We start from the raw sequence: 13,667 nt of genomic DNA, 5'->3' as shown, positions 1-13,667 counted from the left end.
AATGACTCAGTATATCTAGTATTAAAAGGTAGATAAACAATACTGAACAATGCTCCCAGAGTATGCACATACTGTGAAATAAGTTAGAAATCTGTAATACATTGACATGTATGGGGAACAGGAAAAACAGTTATAAAATTATATTTTTAAGGATCTCTGATCAAGAAAAAACTAGCAGGACAGCATCTTTAAACATGTTAGATCAATATACAATAGTATGAGCAAAAGTATGTAACATCCCACACATGATAAATTGCTACAATTAAGCAAGGGAAGATAAGCTAGACCTAATTTATAATAATATAGTAAAATGATGTATTATTAAACAGTCATTGAAGTTTAGTAATAATATTCTGCAGGCAGATCACTAAACTGACAATTAAATAAGCCTGAGAACTAAAAAGACATTTCATATAGAGATGTCAAGGGGAAGCCATGGCTGAACCAAATCAAATTGGAGAAGGATGTTTGAAATCTTTGTTCTAAGATAAATATTTCTGATATTTAAAAATAACTACATTTGTGATGTCAGGTTAACTAGTCAAAAAGGAAGAATCTCTGGGAGAGGGTGTAACATGGAAACAATTTAATGAATAAAAAGTTATGCAAACCTATCAAGACCTGCTACTGCCATTCATTGAGAACACAGCCCATGGAGTCATATCTTGAGGGGAAGCGTGCTGTAGGGAGTTTGAGCACAGGATGGGGAGCTAGAAACTCCTGAGTTCTAATCTTTATTCGACCACTGACTTGTTTTGTTAATCTGGCAAAGTCACTTAACCTCTCTGACCCAGATCCTCAAAGGTATTTAGGCTTCTAACTTCCATTAATTTCAATGAAGATCTGGGTCTCTGGCCCACCGTCAGTAACACAGAGTTAATAATACTTACCTACCTCAGGGTTCATAGTAGATTAATTTGTTAATGTTTCCAAATGTAACTTAAATAAATGCTCAGTATTAATTGTCTCCCATTTTGAGCAAAACTGTAATATCATAATAAACACTAGGGTGTGGCCCAGATTTTGTGATAACTATAAAGTAGAATTCCTCTTACATACTAATTATACAGTCCTTCCTAGAAATCTTGTCTTGCAGCTAGATACAGTGAATGAAGGCTCTCCCTCTTTATTAAATGGATCTTATAATCTGAAATGCCTACTCCATGGGTCCATATGTGACCCATTTCTAATTGTTTCTTTAGAAGCCTCAAAAGGCATATAGAATAGTATTAGGAACGTCTATAAACGGATAAACAACACATAAGATATGGCTATCCCAAGTTAATCAATCTGTGATAGAAATCAAAATTATATGACTAGTAGCATCACTTATTATTAAAAAAAAAAAAAAAGGAGAGTACTTGTGGCACCTAAGAGACTAACAAATTTATTTGGGCATAAGCTTTCGTGGGCTAAAACCCACTTCATCAGATGCATGGAGTGGAGATTACAGTAGGCAGGTAGCCCATGAAAGCTTATGCCCAAATAAATTTGTTAGTCTCTTAGGTGCCACAAGTACTCCTCATTGTTTTTGCTGACACAGACTAATATGGCTACCACTCTGAAACTTATTATTAAGGTTCCTTGAAACTTTCCATTATAAGATCCGTTTTCAGTTACTTACTACTTTACCAGACTTTAGCTATTCAGGCTGAAGTTTTCCATGATGGTATCTACTCAGGCAGCTATTTTTAAACTTCAGCCAAAATGGTTCAACTGTTTTCAAGAATGAGACTAGGGAAAAATACATTGTTTTGCAATGTAAAAAAATAAATCAATCTGTAAACTTTTACTTTGAGAAGCTCTAGCATTCCCATATTTTATAGCTGAGGCTTTATATTTGGCAAAGAGGGCTTTGTGTCAGGAATGTGCCTTTTGTTGTTCCTGGGAAAATCTGTCCAAATTTGCTCAAGTTATAAGCCTTTGCAAACTGAATTTTTCTTTCACATTTTCAGTAGAGATTTCTTAGGTTACTTCTACACATTGAACTTGGAATGTTGCAGTTCCCAGCTCAGAGACATACCTGTGCTAGCTCTGATAGAGCTAGTGTACTAAAAACAGAGCATAGCCATGATGGAACAGGCAGCAGGAGGGGCTAGCCATCCTGAGTACATTCCCATCCAAGATGCTAAGTACTGCTCAGGATGGCTAACCCCTCCTGCCTTTCATACCAACGTTGCTACGTTCTATTTTTAGTGCACTAGCTCAATCGGAACTAGCATGGAAATGTCTCGAAGTGTAGACATACCCTTGGAGTTTAGCAGATAACACTGCTCACTGAGCACGTTCCATCCCCTCACAACTCCAGCCAGGAAAGGCTGGCACGGCAACAAAGAACAGGGAACCTGTCTCCCCAGTGGTCTTAATGACTTCCCTGCTATGTGCCCAGTGTGGAGGAGGAAGCCAACTGATTTGAAAGCAAAGGGAACAACAGCTGGACTCAGGGAATAGGGGAGAATAGATTGGGACAAGGAGCCTGGAGAGACTGCGAACAAAGATGGTTGGGCAAGGAGATTGGAACCAGGAGCAAAGTGATGGTGGGAAACTGTGATTGGCTGAGCAAAGAGACAGTGGCTGGATGGCGAGAGGAAGCTGGGTCTGGCTGAGAAAAGAGACTGGTACTGGTTGGGCAAGGAGACTGAACTTGGGATGGGAAGGGGACACTGGAACTGGAAGCCACTGCGGGGAAGACTGTGAGCCGCTAAAGAAAATGGGGTAGGGAAGACTAGGAACCAGTTGGTGGGGGAGACAATGAAAGGAAAGAGGAGCCAGGGCTGATGGACGACTGAAACTGGCTAGACAAGGAGACAGGGAACTGGGATGGAAAAGTTATTATGAGAAGCTTCACGAGTGGAAACTGAGACTGGGTAAACAAAAAGAATGGATCTGGGACAAGGAGCTAGGGGATGGGAAGAGCCAGGTTGGCACGAATGGGGCAGAAGTTATCAAGCTTGTGGAAGCAGGACAGACAGGAGAAGTGTTCCCTCTAATTTTTTACATCCATGTACGGAATTAATGTTATGTGCACCAATATGGAGTTGCTGTTGTGTGACACATCACCTTCATATTGGTGCACATAACAAAATTTATGTAGTGGAGGTGGGGCTGAAGGGTTTGGAGTGTGGGGGGGGTCAGGGCTGGGGCAGAGGGTTGAGGTTTGGCATGGGGGGGGCTCTGGCTGGAGGTGCAGACTCTGGGGTGGAGCTGGGGATGAGAGGTTCAAGGTGCAGGAGGGGGGATGAGGGCTGGGACAGAGAGTTGGGGTTTGGGCCAGTGCGAGCTCTGGGGCAGGGCTGGGAATGAGGAGTTTGGGGTGCAGGCTGCCCAGGGTGCGGTGGGGAGAGAGGATTCCCAACAGCCCTCTCTCGCTGCAGCAGCTCGGAGTCAGGAGACAGCTGCCTCTCCCTGGCTGCAGCAGCTCCAGCGGGGCTGGGCCAAGGAAGGGGCTCCTCTTCCCCAGCCGCAGCAAGTCTAGGGCCGGTCCATGTTAGGCCAGGAGAGGGGTACCTCTCCCCCAGCAGCGGCAAGTCTGAGGCAGATCCATGCTGGGGCTGGCGGGACTTAATAGGCAGCTGCATGGCCACACAGGTTAGAGAGAACTTAGGACAGGAGGATAGAGAACACCCCTTTCCAGAATTTGGAATGGAACTGACGATTCCCAAGTGTTGGCATTATTAGTGCAGGTATTACCATGACACTAATTTAACCATATATTCCTTTATTAAATCCAAAGGCTGAATGGTACTTACATAGTTCTGGAACAGCCTTCCGAGGGAAGCAGTGGGGGCAAAAACCTAATGGCTTCAAGACTGAGCTTGATAAAGTTAATGGAGGGCATGGTATGATAGGCCTACCTATGATGACATGTGGCTGATTGGCAGTTGCTAGTGCAAAAATCCTCAATGGTTGGAGACAGGACACTAGATGGGGAGGCTCGATGTTCCTACAGAGAATTCTTTCCCAGGTATCTGCCTGGTGGCTCTTACCCACATGCTCAGGGTCTAACTGATTGCCACGTTTGGGGTCAGGAATGAATTTTCCCCTGGGTCAGATTGGCAGAGATCCTGCGGGTTTTTTGCCTTCCTTTTTGCTCTGGGACATGGGTCACTTGCATTTTTAAACTAGTGTAAATAGTGAATTCTTTGTAACTTGAAGTATTTAAACTATGATTTGAGGACTTCAGTAACTCAGCCAGAATTTCTGGGTCTATTTCAGGAATGAGTGGGTGAGGTTCTGTAGCCTGCAATGTGCAGGAGGCCAGACAAGATCATCATGAAAGTCCCTTCTTACCTTAATGTCTGAGTAGCTGATCTAAACATGTCTAAAAGGCCTAAATAATAAGTAATTTATTACATCCAAACAGCAACAAAACATGTATAAGTATTTGATCAAGAGACTTACAAACAGGCTAAATCAGGGGTGCTTAGACCCAATGTAGAGCCAATTGATTAGTCAGGCAGGTGTTAGAATGAACCCTTTAACAGTTTAGTTTTTTATACCCAGTCATTGCCATTTATAAGACCTTAGCTAAAACAAGAGTTTCTTATATAGCCAATTATTTATTGCATCTGGTACCCAAGTAACCATGTTTCATTTCTATTATTTCAGCTGAAACCTTAAATAAGATGTTATATTTTGAAGGGGCACTAAAGAGTAAAATGCCAGCAGCCCCCCATCAGCGCTCTCCTCACCTCCCACCCACCAGTAGCCCCATCAATCAGCACCTCCCCCTCCCTACACCTCCCAATCAGCTGTTTTGTGGCATGCAGGAGGCTCTGGGAGGGAGGGGGAGGACCAAGGGCATGGCAGGCTCCGGGGAGGGCACAGGAAGGCATGAAGTGGGGGCAGGTCCTGTGGCAGAGCCAGGGATTGAGCAGTGAGCACCCCCTGGCACACTGGAAAGTTGGCACCTGTAGCTGCAGCCCCGGAGTCAGTGCCTATACAAGGAGCCGCATATTAACTTCTGAAGAACTGCACGTGACTCTGGAGTGACAGGTTCACCACCCGACATAGATGATGATATCCTGCTATTGCTGTCAGTTTTTCCTCTAGGTCAACTGGCAGAGGTCTAAACCAGGGATCTCAAATTCAAATGACGGGGGCCACGTGAGGACTAGTACATTGCCCACTAACAACCCCCCCCACGCTGCTCCAGGCCTTGCCCCGACTCACCCCTTCCATGAGGCCCTGCCCCTGCCCTGCCTCTTCCCACCTTCCCTACCCTCATTCCAACCCCTTCCCCAAATCCCCACCCCTGCCCTGCCCCACCTCTTCTCTGCCTCCTCCCCTGAGCATGCAATTCTCCGCATGCAGTACTCCTTTCTCTCCTGGAAAGCGCTAAGTGCCACCAAACAGCTGTTTGGCAGTGGGAAGTGCCTGGAGGTAGGCAGAGGAGCCGGGACACGGTGCGCTGCAGGAGATTGGGCGACAGGTGAGTGGAGCTTGGCGGCCACAAGAAATAATGCAGGGGGGTGGGGGGAACTTGGCAGGCCACAGCAAATAACTCCACAGGCCACATGTTTGAGACCTCTGATCTAATCGTTCCAACCTTGCTGATAACTTTGCGGTTGGCACTGTGATGCCACATGATAGCTGAAAAAACAAATTCTTTCTTTGTTAAAAGCCTAGAAAATTACACACAAAGCTAAATTAAAAGAACATTAAGGTTATTAGAGAGACAAGGTGGGTAATATCTTTTATTGGGTCAACTTCTGTAGGTCACAGAGACAAGCTTCTGAGCTTACACAGAGCACTTCTTAGTCAAAAGCTAGGAAATGCCAGAATTAAGGTTGCCTTGTGCGTGCATTAGGACATGCTCTTTAATTCTATGATCACATACAATTTTTTGCATAGGACCGTCTCCTTTAGTGCATGGGATGTACCTGCTCTGGGACTGGAGCAAGGTTGTGTGCAGCAAGAGACTGTTGTCTGTAAGATCACTGCCTTATTTGTTGCAGAAGTTGAAAGGCATGTATGTAATAAATGTGGCAGTGGATTGATGGAAGAGAAAGAATGGTCTTAGACTGCTACTCTGGAGAACTAGATTCCATCCCTGACTTTGCCATAGAGTTCCTATGTGAAGGTAGGCAAGTTATTTAAGTTAAAATATGACAGTGGCTTGCTAAGTGTGTGTGACATTTCCCAGGATGCAATCTGGACTGTTGAACAGCTGTGTCTCCTCAGTTCTCCAATCTGGAGTGCCTTCTGCATTGCTTCGCTGTGAGAGTTATCACTCTTGGTCAGCTCACAAACAGCCTCCATCATGTAAATTATTTCCAACTATACTTTATGAGTGCTATGACCAACCACTCTTGTATTACGCTGCAGAGCAACACCAACAAATTCCCAGCCACAGGCTTTCCCCCCAGAAATGTGCATCTTGTACTGCCCAGCCCTCTCCTGGACAATACAAGCTCATATAAAGTCTGTCATTTTATTAATAATATGCACAAATCCTTTTATCTCAAATTGAAGTGTTTGGGAAATTCTATCAAAGCACACTGGTTTAGATAAAACAAAGAAACAAGTTTATTAACTACAGATAGATTTTAAGTGATTACAAGTAAAGAAACATAAATGTCAGAATTGGTTTCAAAAGAAATAAAAGGTAAAACACAACTAACACCTAACTTAATAAGCTAAGTGATTTCAAAGCAAAAGTCTCTCTCACCATGTTTGAGTACTGTTAATGGCTGAATTCCTTCTGCCAGGATCCCACTCCAGTCCAATTATGCTTCTTGTGTTCTTCAAGTGTTGTGGATGCCATGAGTAGAGATGAAGGGACAGCACTTTTGCAGCATCTGTTTCCCTTTTGTATAGTTTGAAAATCATCGCCAGCTGACGTTCAGGAGACAGCAAGTCTGTGGTGATGGGAACCTCTAGCTGTTTCTTTGCCAAAAAATAGATTTCTCGCTCACACCCTTTTTCTTGCCAAAGAATGGATGCTTAACCAGGTGACAGTCCATTTTATTTTGTTGAACTGGTTTGTGCCTGCTTTTCTAAACTTGGAACACATCTCAGCAATGTCAGGCCAGTAGAATTTTATAACTTTACATACAACGTTGCTACACATTTCACCAGGACAATAATGATCAGCAAATTATGAGTTTTTAAATGATACCTCCTCACAAGGTACATTTTGTACAAAATTTATCATAGTCTTGTAAAAAGGGTGAACATAGAGATAGAGACTGTCACACTGTGTGTTCCTCATTTTCTGGGGGCCCAACCTGATATCCCTTGGGTCTGACAGGCAGAAGTGTTGAGCACTCACAGCTGCAACTGAAGTCAATCGAAGCTGTGATTTGAATATCTAAAGTGGATATCAATCCTCTTGATAATTTTATATCTACTTATATTTTCAAGGCTATCAGTGCCCTGGGTTGGTTCATATGTAGGGATAACTTAACACATTTTTCAAACTTCCTAGGCAAAACTGGCTTTTGGTCCCCATAAAGCCCACAGAGCCCCTAACTGGAGGGACTTTAAATATAAAGGAAATTATCAGAATAAAGAAATATTTAACATGAAACATTTGAAAAAAATAACTTCAGCAAATTATAAAAGATAACTTACTCCTTGAAGAGAGTCCTTGAGGGAAAAGATTTATTACCTCCATGTAATGAATACAAGGGAAAAAAAAAAAAAGACAACTAGGCACTTCTAGTGAGTAAAAGATGGAACTACATGGTTTGTATGCACAACACGGAAAAGGTCTTGCTCTCTTTGCTTTGCTCTGGCTTAGTCATGTGGTCTGTAGCCTGGGCCCCAAGAGGTGCTGGGCTGCTGCAACTAGTAATGGGAGCTGTAGCTAATAAGCACCTCTAGGGTCGGGCTTCTAATCAGTACACCAGTAAAATCCTGCCCCCAGTGAAGGCAATAGCAAAACTCCAATTGACTTCAGTGAGGTCAGGATTTTACCCCCCAATCTCTAAAGATTAAAAGTAATTAAATCTTCTCTCTGGGATGGTGTTAAACATCTTCCTCAGTATGAAAAAGAGTAACCTACTGGAATTTAGTAAACAATTCTGTTGATGATGAACAGTAAGAAATATAATCTAGCTCATCCTTGCTTAGCAGTGTTCACTCTGCAGCAGTAACAGAAGTAAAAACCAGTAACAACTTTAGCACTAAAGTCAGCAGGTCTGTCCTATTGTTCTATCTGTATGTCTCTATTTATACCGTTATGTTAAGAGAACTGTCACAAACACATTTTCTCTCTTATTTCTCTCTGATTACTACTGCCACTTTGAGATCAGTTCTTCTCCCATTTTTAAATTCTGTGGACTTCTTGAAAGATATTTTTGGCTGGTGTGACCCGATTAAAATGTTTAGTGTAAAATAAACTTATATTATGATCCTTATAACAAAACTTTACTGGAATCTATGACATTATTTGCATTCTGTTAGAAAAGCAGGCTAATTCTAATTTATACTTTAACTTGAGGTTTCATGGCTTCCCCGTCTAATCTGATTTGTAACCATGATTCTCTTTCTTAAAATTTGTATGATAAAGTTCCAATGAGATTTCTAAGTATGTTTAGAGAGGTAACAATAGTAACTATTTTGATCCAGTTAATTTCCTCAAGTATTTTTCATTATAAGAACTTTCACTGGTACACAAATGACTGGGGAAAGTCCTTTTCTAAAGGGATATTTAATAAAGAGATTCCCAGAAAAATTGTCTATTGATTAAAGTACCAAAGTCTGCCTCTTTACTTTTACTCTCAAAATGGGCTCAAATTAACATATTAGTGTCAACCTCATGTTCAAAAATCATAAGCCAGAGTCAAATGTAACTATTGGCTTTAAAATCATTAGATTTAAAACAATATTTTTGGATTCTTTATATTTTTCTCTATATATCATGTTTTCAAACTATTCTTCACAATTATGAGGGCTAGATTTGTATTTATTTATTTTAATTGAATGCTGAGATTCTCATGTAATCAAATTATTCCAGAAGCTGGAAAGTTTAGAATGGCACCAACTACAAGACGACAGATGATAAAATTGTGTGAATTGGCAACACTGCCTGTATTAAATTTCTATCATAGCTTTGGGCAGCCCAGGAGTACTCACATAGTTGTCCATGTAGATTAGTTGTGCAAGGAACATAAGTAACCCACATTGCTGAGTGTGCACAAAAGTTGCAGTGTCTGTGCAATGTGTGGAAATACCTTTTGTTCCACAACTCTGGTTCAGACCTCAATGCAGGGGGCTTGAGAAAATTGACTTTGAAGTTTTTTGGGGGAGCTAGAATTGAGATACAATTGTTGCATCATAAAAAAAAATATTTAGCAAATTTAGAAATAGAGAGTCAAAAGCACATACAATGCTAGAATCTATAATTAATAGGCTTTGTAATTAGTATTCAATTACTAGTAAATAAATTATAGAATGCATACTAATTACAAATGTTATTAGGAACAGACTACTATTAATATAAGGAACAATATACCCCAAATATGCACAATGTTGATGTAATTCCATTGAGGAGGTTCTGATGGCATCATCAATTATGATAGCAAAGCTCAAGTAGTCTGTAAATTTCATGAAAAACCTGAGATAGAAAAACAATCTTAATTTATGCACAGCTAGTAAGTGCACTACTTAAGCAATAAGACATGATAGTGGTCTAAGGAACTTCTTGGATGTCCACGGACAATAGAATTCTTGCCTCCACACCTGGGCCCCAATGCTGAAAGGCATATGCTTAACTTCATGCATTGTGAGTAGTGTGGCTGAAGCCAATGAGCCTATTACATCTATTCTGAAATGTCTGAAAAAGCAGCATTAATGTCTAATACTGGAGGCAAAGGGAGTGGATAAGATGTTATGGTATAAAAGCATTACAAGAATTAGGGATGTCTATATTATTCACAAGATGTGAAGCAAAGGGTGAGTTATATAGGTCATCCAAAATGAGTGACAATAAAACCCTTATAACGCATTATGTATTCAGCATATCATCATTACACAAAAAAGTGTTCATACTATATCTACAACCAGGGGGCCTTGGGACCATGAATGCGAGTCCTAAGTACTACCACAATACAAATAAATAACCTAAGATAGTTTTTCTACTATTAGTATTACACAATAAGGCCCTGATTCTACAAATACTTTGACTATGCACAATTTTCCTGCCCTGAGTAGTCCTACTGAAGTCAGTGGGGGCTAATTTGTGCATAAGTATTTGTAGGATTGGGGCCTTGGTTCCTGAATGGGCTAGAACAAGTACTGCATATCCATTGGAAAGTTGGAAACACAGATGGCTGGAAAATTAAAATTTATTCCCTCCTCCCCACCCTCCAAAAAAGTCAAAGTTCCTTTCCTCTTAAAGTGTTTAAAATAGAGCATCCATTTGTTTTTAAGTTTTTATGACTATTTAAAAATATTTTTCAAAACATTTATAAAAACCTTTGAAAAATATCAAAAAGCAATTTTTCACACAAAAAACCCTTTTCACAATGCTGACCATTTTTAGCACATAATGCAACTTCCAAAAATCATTTTTCAACAAAGAAAACATTTCATAAAAAAACTCTTTGGCGAGATTTAGTTGAGAATCTCCGTTTCTGCTTTTAGAACTCATAGGTTGAAAGGTATCAGACCATATGTGCTAGAATGTGTGAAACATACTTGTTTGCAGTGTTGTTATACCCAGGCTGGCCCCAGGACATTAGACACAGAAGATGGGTGAAGGAATATATTTTATTGGACCAACTTCTGTTAGTGAAAGAGACATGCTTTTGAAGTATATAGAGCTCTTCTGTTCCATACTGGGCAGCTATCAGCATTGCAGGACTGAATACTGCCCATCCTTTACCAAGAACTGAGTGAAATTTTTATTTCCAAGGGAAAAGGACGTAATATTTTTGTGATAGGTTGATTTTGGAGGAAAACAGCAGCTCTTGGAAGTTCCTCAGAGTTCTGGAATGTTAGAAATAGCAGCAGGGGAAATGTATTCTGTGGGCTAAGTGTAAGTGAGAAATCAAAGTTCCATGATAAATGCAGGTTATCACATAGCTATCATCACACCAACTAATTTATATTTAAATAGAATATTTATGCTTGTTAAATTGACTAACAACATTAGTTTCTATGTTTTTTTGCACCTTGAAATTTGGTACACTGTCATTATATATTGCTGATTGCAGGGGGACCCTTAACATCTGACGTGTCTTTTGAAATGTTTAAACACGACAAGAGGTTTTATTTATTTTATGTCCTTTCACTTTTCTGTTTTTACATGTGTTTTAAGTGATCGTTTCTCTCCCTGGCGGCTCTCAAGCTCTTCCACTCAGCCTAGACAATTGTAGACAATCCATTAAAAGCCACGCTCAGGACCTAACAGTTCCCAGTTTCGTTATTCTCTCTTCTTTTCCCTTTCCTACCTGTAAGTTATCTAGCTGTATACAGCAACAGCAACACAACAACAGAGCATTTACCAGTTGCTTGCAGGGAAGCTCAGCTCTGCAGCTGTTCCGTGCGTGAAAGCCGGCGCAGACAGGCCTCGAGTGGTCAATCTCCTTTGGTTTGCAACTCACCTCTGGTTAAGTTAGGTCTGTCCAAGTTGGAGGGACAGAGGCCCCTGCGCCTTTACTTGAGCTTTCAAGAGGGATCTGGCGTGAGATGGCGCCTCCATCACTTGCACTTGGTGCGAGATGCATCCAGGTTCATCAGACGCAGAGGGGCTGAGTTACAGGTCAGGCGTGAGGGTTTAATGAAGCCAGTCAGCCCAGATGGTGGGGCCACACTGAGGGGCAAGGGAAACCTCTGCAATGAGGCCTAGAAAGCAGCGCTCCAAGCGTGCCTGGGGCGGCTGCCTGCGAGAGGTCCGCCGCCTGCGCATTCCGCGGCAGTTTGGGACCGGGGACCTCCCGCAGGCGCGCGGCCAAAGGCAGCCTGAGCCTGCCGTGTTTGGGGCGGCAAAAAAGCTAGAGCCGCCCCTGCTAGAAAGGCAGGCGGCTGGAGGAGGAAGGGCCAAGGGAAAGGGGGACGAGGGCTGAGGGGCTACGGTGCCAGGGCAGCGCCTCCCAGGACCCGAGCTAGCGGGAACGCCGCGAGGCTGGGAGCCACGATGTGCCCCGGCCACAGGCCGCTCGCGGCCAGCCCGTCGTTCCGCTAAACCCAAACCAGCCGTTAACGTCCCCCCGCAGCCGTTGGGCCGAACCAGGGACTCCGCGCTTCTCCCCTTCAGTCCCCCCAGCCGCAGGAGCTCAACTGGCTGCCTCGCCTGCCCCCTCCGGAGGCGGCAGGAGGAGGGAGCGGGGCGGCGCCGGGTCCGGCTCCTCCCAGTGGCGGGAGAGGGGGAGCGGAGGCGCACACGGGCAGGATTAGCTCATCTCGGTGGCGGCTCCTCGGCAGCCTCCCCGTGCTCCGGGCGCCCTCTCCTCGTCCCCGGCCGTGCGGCGCGGCGGCCAGTCCCCAGCCGGCTCCATGGCTCTGTGCAATGGAGACGCCAAGGTGAGTGCTGTGGCGGGAGCCCCGGAGCGAGCGAGCGCGCGCGCGCGCTACCCTCTTCCCCCGACAGCCCGGGCCGCGCGGCCGCTTGCCCCACGATACTCCCCGCGCCGGGCCTGCCAGCCTCCTCCCGGGTGCTTTGTGCGCTCGGTTGGTGGGAGCCGGGACTCCGCGCCCAGGCCCTTCCTCGGGCTCCCTCTTTCTCCTCTCCCGCCCAGGATCGCCCGCGGCTAGACCACCCCCTGCGCGGGGAGCTCGCTGCCGCCCTGATGTGAGTCCCCGGCCGGACTCCCTGCAGCGGGAGGAAGCGCCGCCCAGGGCACATGTTACAGGCAGCGGGGGATGGGGCGTCGTGCCTGGTGCTCGCAACCTCGAGCGCAGGCAGCGGCACCGCTGCGGGAAGGGGGGCAGCGGAGGGGACATTTGGCTGTGGCCTCCCTGTGCAGCGTCCATGTGCTCCCCGGCCGGGGCTTTGCATTATCGCTGCTGCTGCTTGCCCCCACAGGTGCCCCATGAGGGCGGGGGTAAAGGGGAGGAGAAACGCTGGCGCCCCCGGTGTGTTAGTTGTAGGTTGGGGGAAGCCGCGCAAGTGGGCAGCCGTGGAGCCTTTCCCCTGTCCAGCCCAGGGATTTGGGGTGAGAACAGTAAAGGTGCCAGCTGCACACCCACACACCACCTGAGTGTGGTGGAGTCTGGGTGCCCCACTCAGTGGATGGGGGAAACAGCACACATTCCTCCAGTGCTTTCCCCGTATTGCTGGCTTGAGGCATGGGTCCCATTGCTGCATAGGACATGGCACCCAAGTGTCCTGGTCTTTTCCTGTCTCCATCCCCCCACGGGGAAAGGAGCACAGGTTTCCCCAGCTCCAACCTTTCCCAGTATCTGCTCAGTAGCTTTGTACAAATGATAATCCCATAGTGGGGACAAAAGTCTTTTTTTTTTTTTTCCCCCTTCAGTTTTCTGAGCCAAAAGCTCCGGTTCCCTTTGCACAGCAAGCAGACTGAATAATACTCCTACTAGCTCCTGGGGGAAGGGTACCCTTTGCTCTCCTAGTTTTTGTAGATAGTGCCCAACCTAAATTTGCAGTGCATTTATGCTTTAGTCAGGCGCGTGTTGTTGGATTTAGGACAGGGGTATCTATGGTTGCATTTTAGTGGCATGTGGAAGGCCAGATTAAATGCTTGGACCCTTCTGGCCTT

At 44.5% G+C, this 13,667-nt stretch overlaps 1 protein-coding gene across 1 annotated transcript in view; it reads left to right on the top strand.

Annotated features, from left to right (window-relative positions):
- Positions 1-12,301: 12,301 nt before the first annotated feature.
- The window catches only part of GMPS (guanine monophosphate synthase), a 72,407-nt gene continuing 71,041 nt past the window's right edge, over positions 12,302-13,667 (top strand). Inside the window, exon 1 of the mRNA XM_032787410.2 lies at positions 12,302-12,471. Within this exon, the coding sequence (XP_032643301.1) occupies positions 12,445-12,471 (27 nt within the window). The 5' untranslated portion in view covers positions 12,302-12,444. The remainder of the gene's footprint in view (positions 12,472-13,667) is intronic.

This window comes from Chelonoidis abingdonii, chromosome 8 (assembly GCF_003597395.2).
Source record: "Chelonoidis abingdonii isolate Lonesome George chromosome 8, CheloAbing_2.0, whole genome shotgun sequence".
Taxonomy (NCBI): domain Eukaryota; kingdom Metazoa; phylum Chordata; order Testudines; family Testudinidae; genus Chelonoidis; species Chelonoidis abingdonii.
Note: the sequence above shows the minus strand (reverse complement) of the source record. Positions and strands in the feature narration are given on the sequence as shown.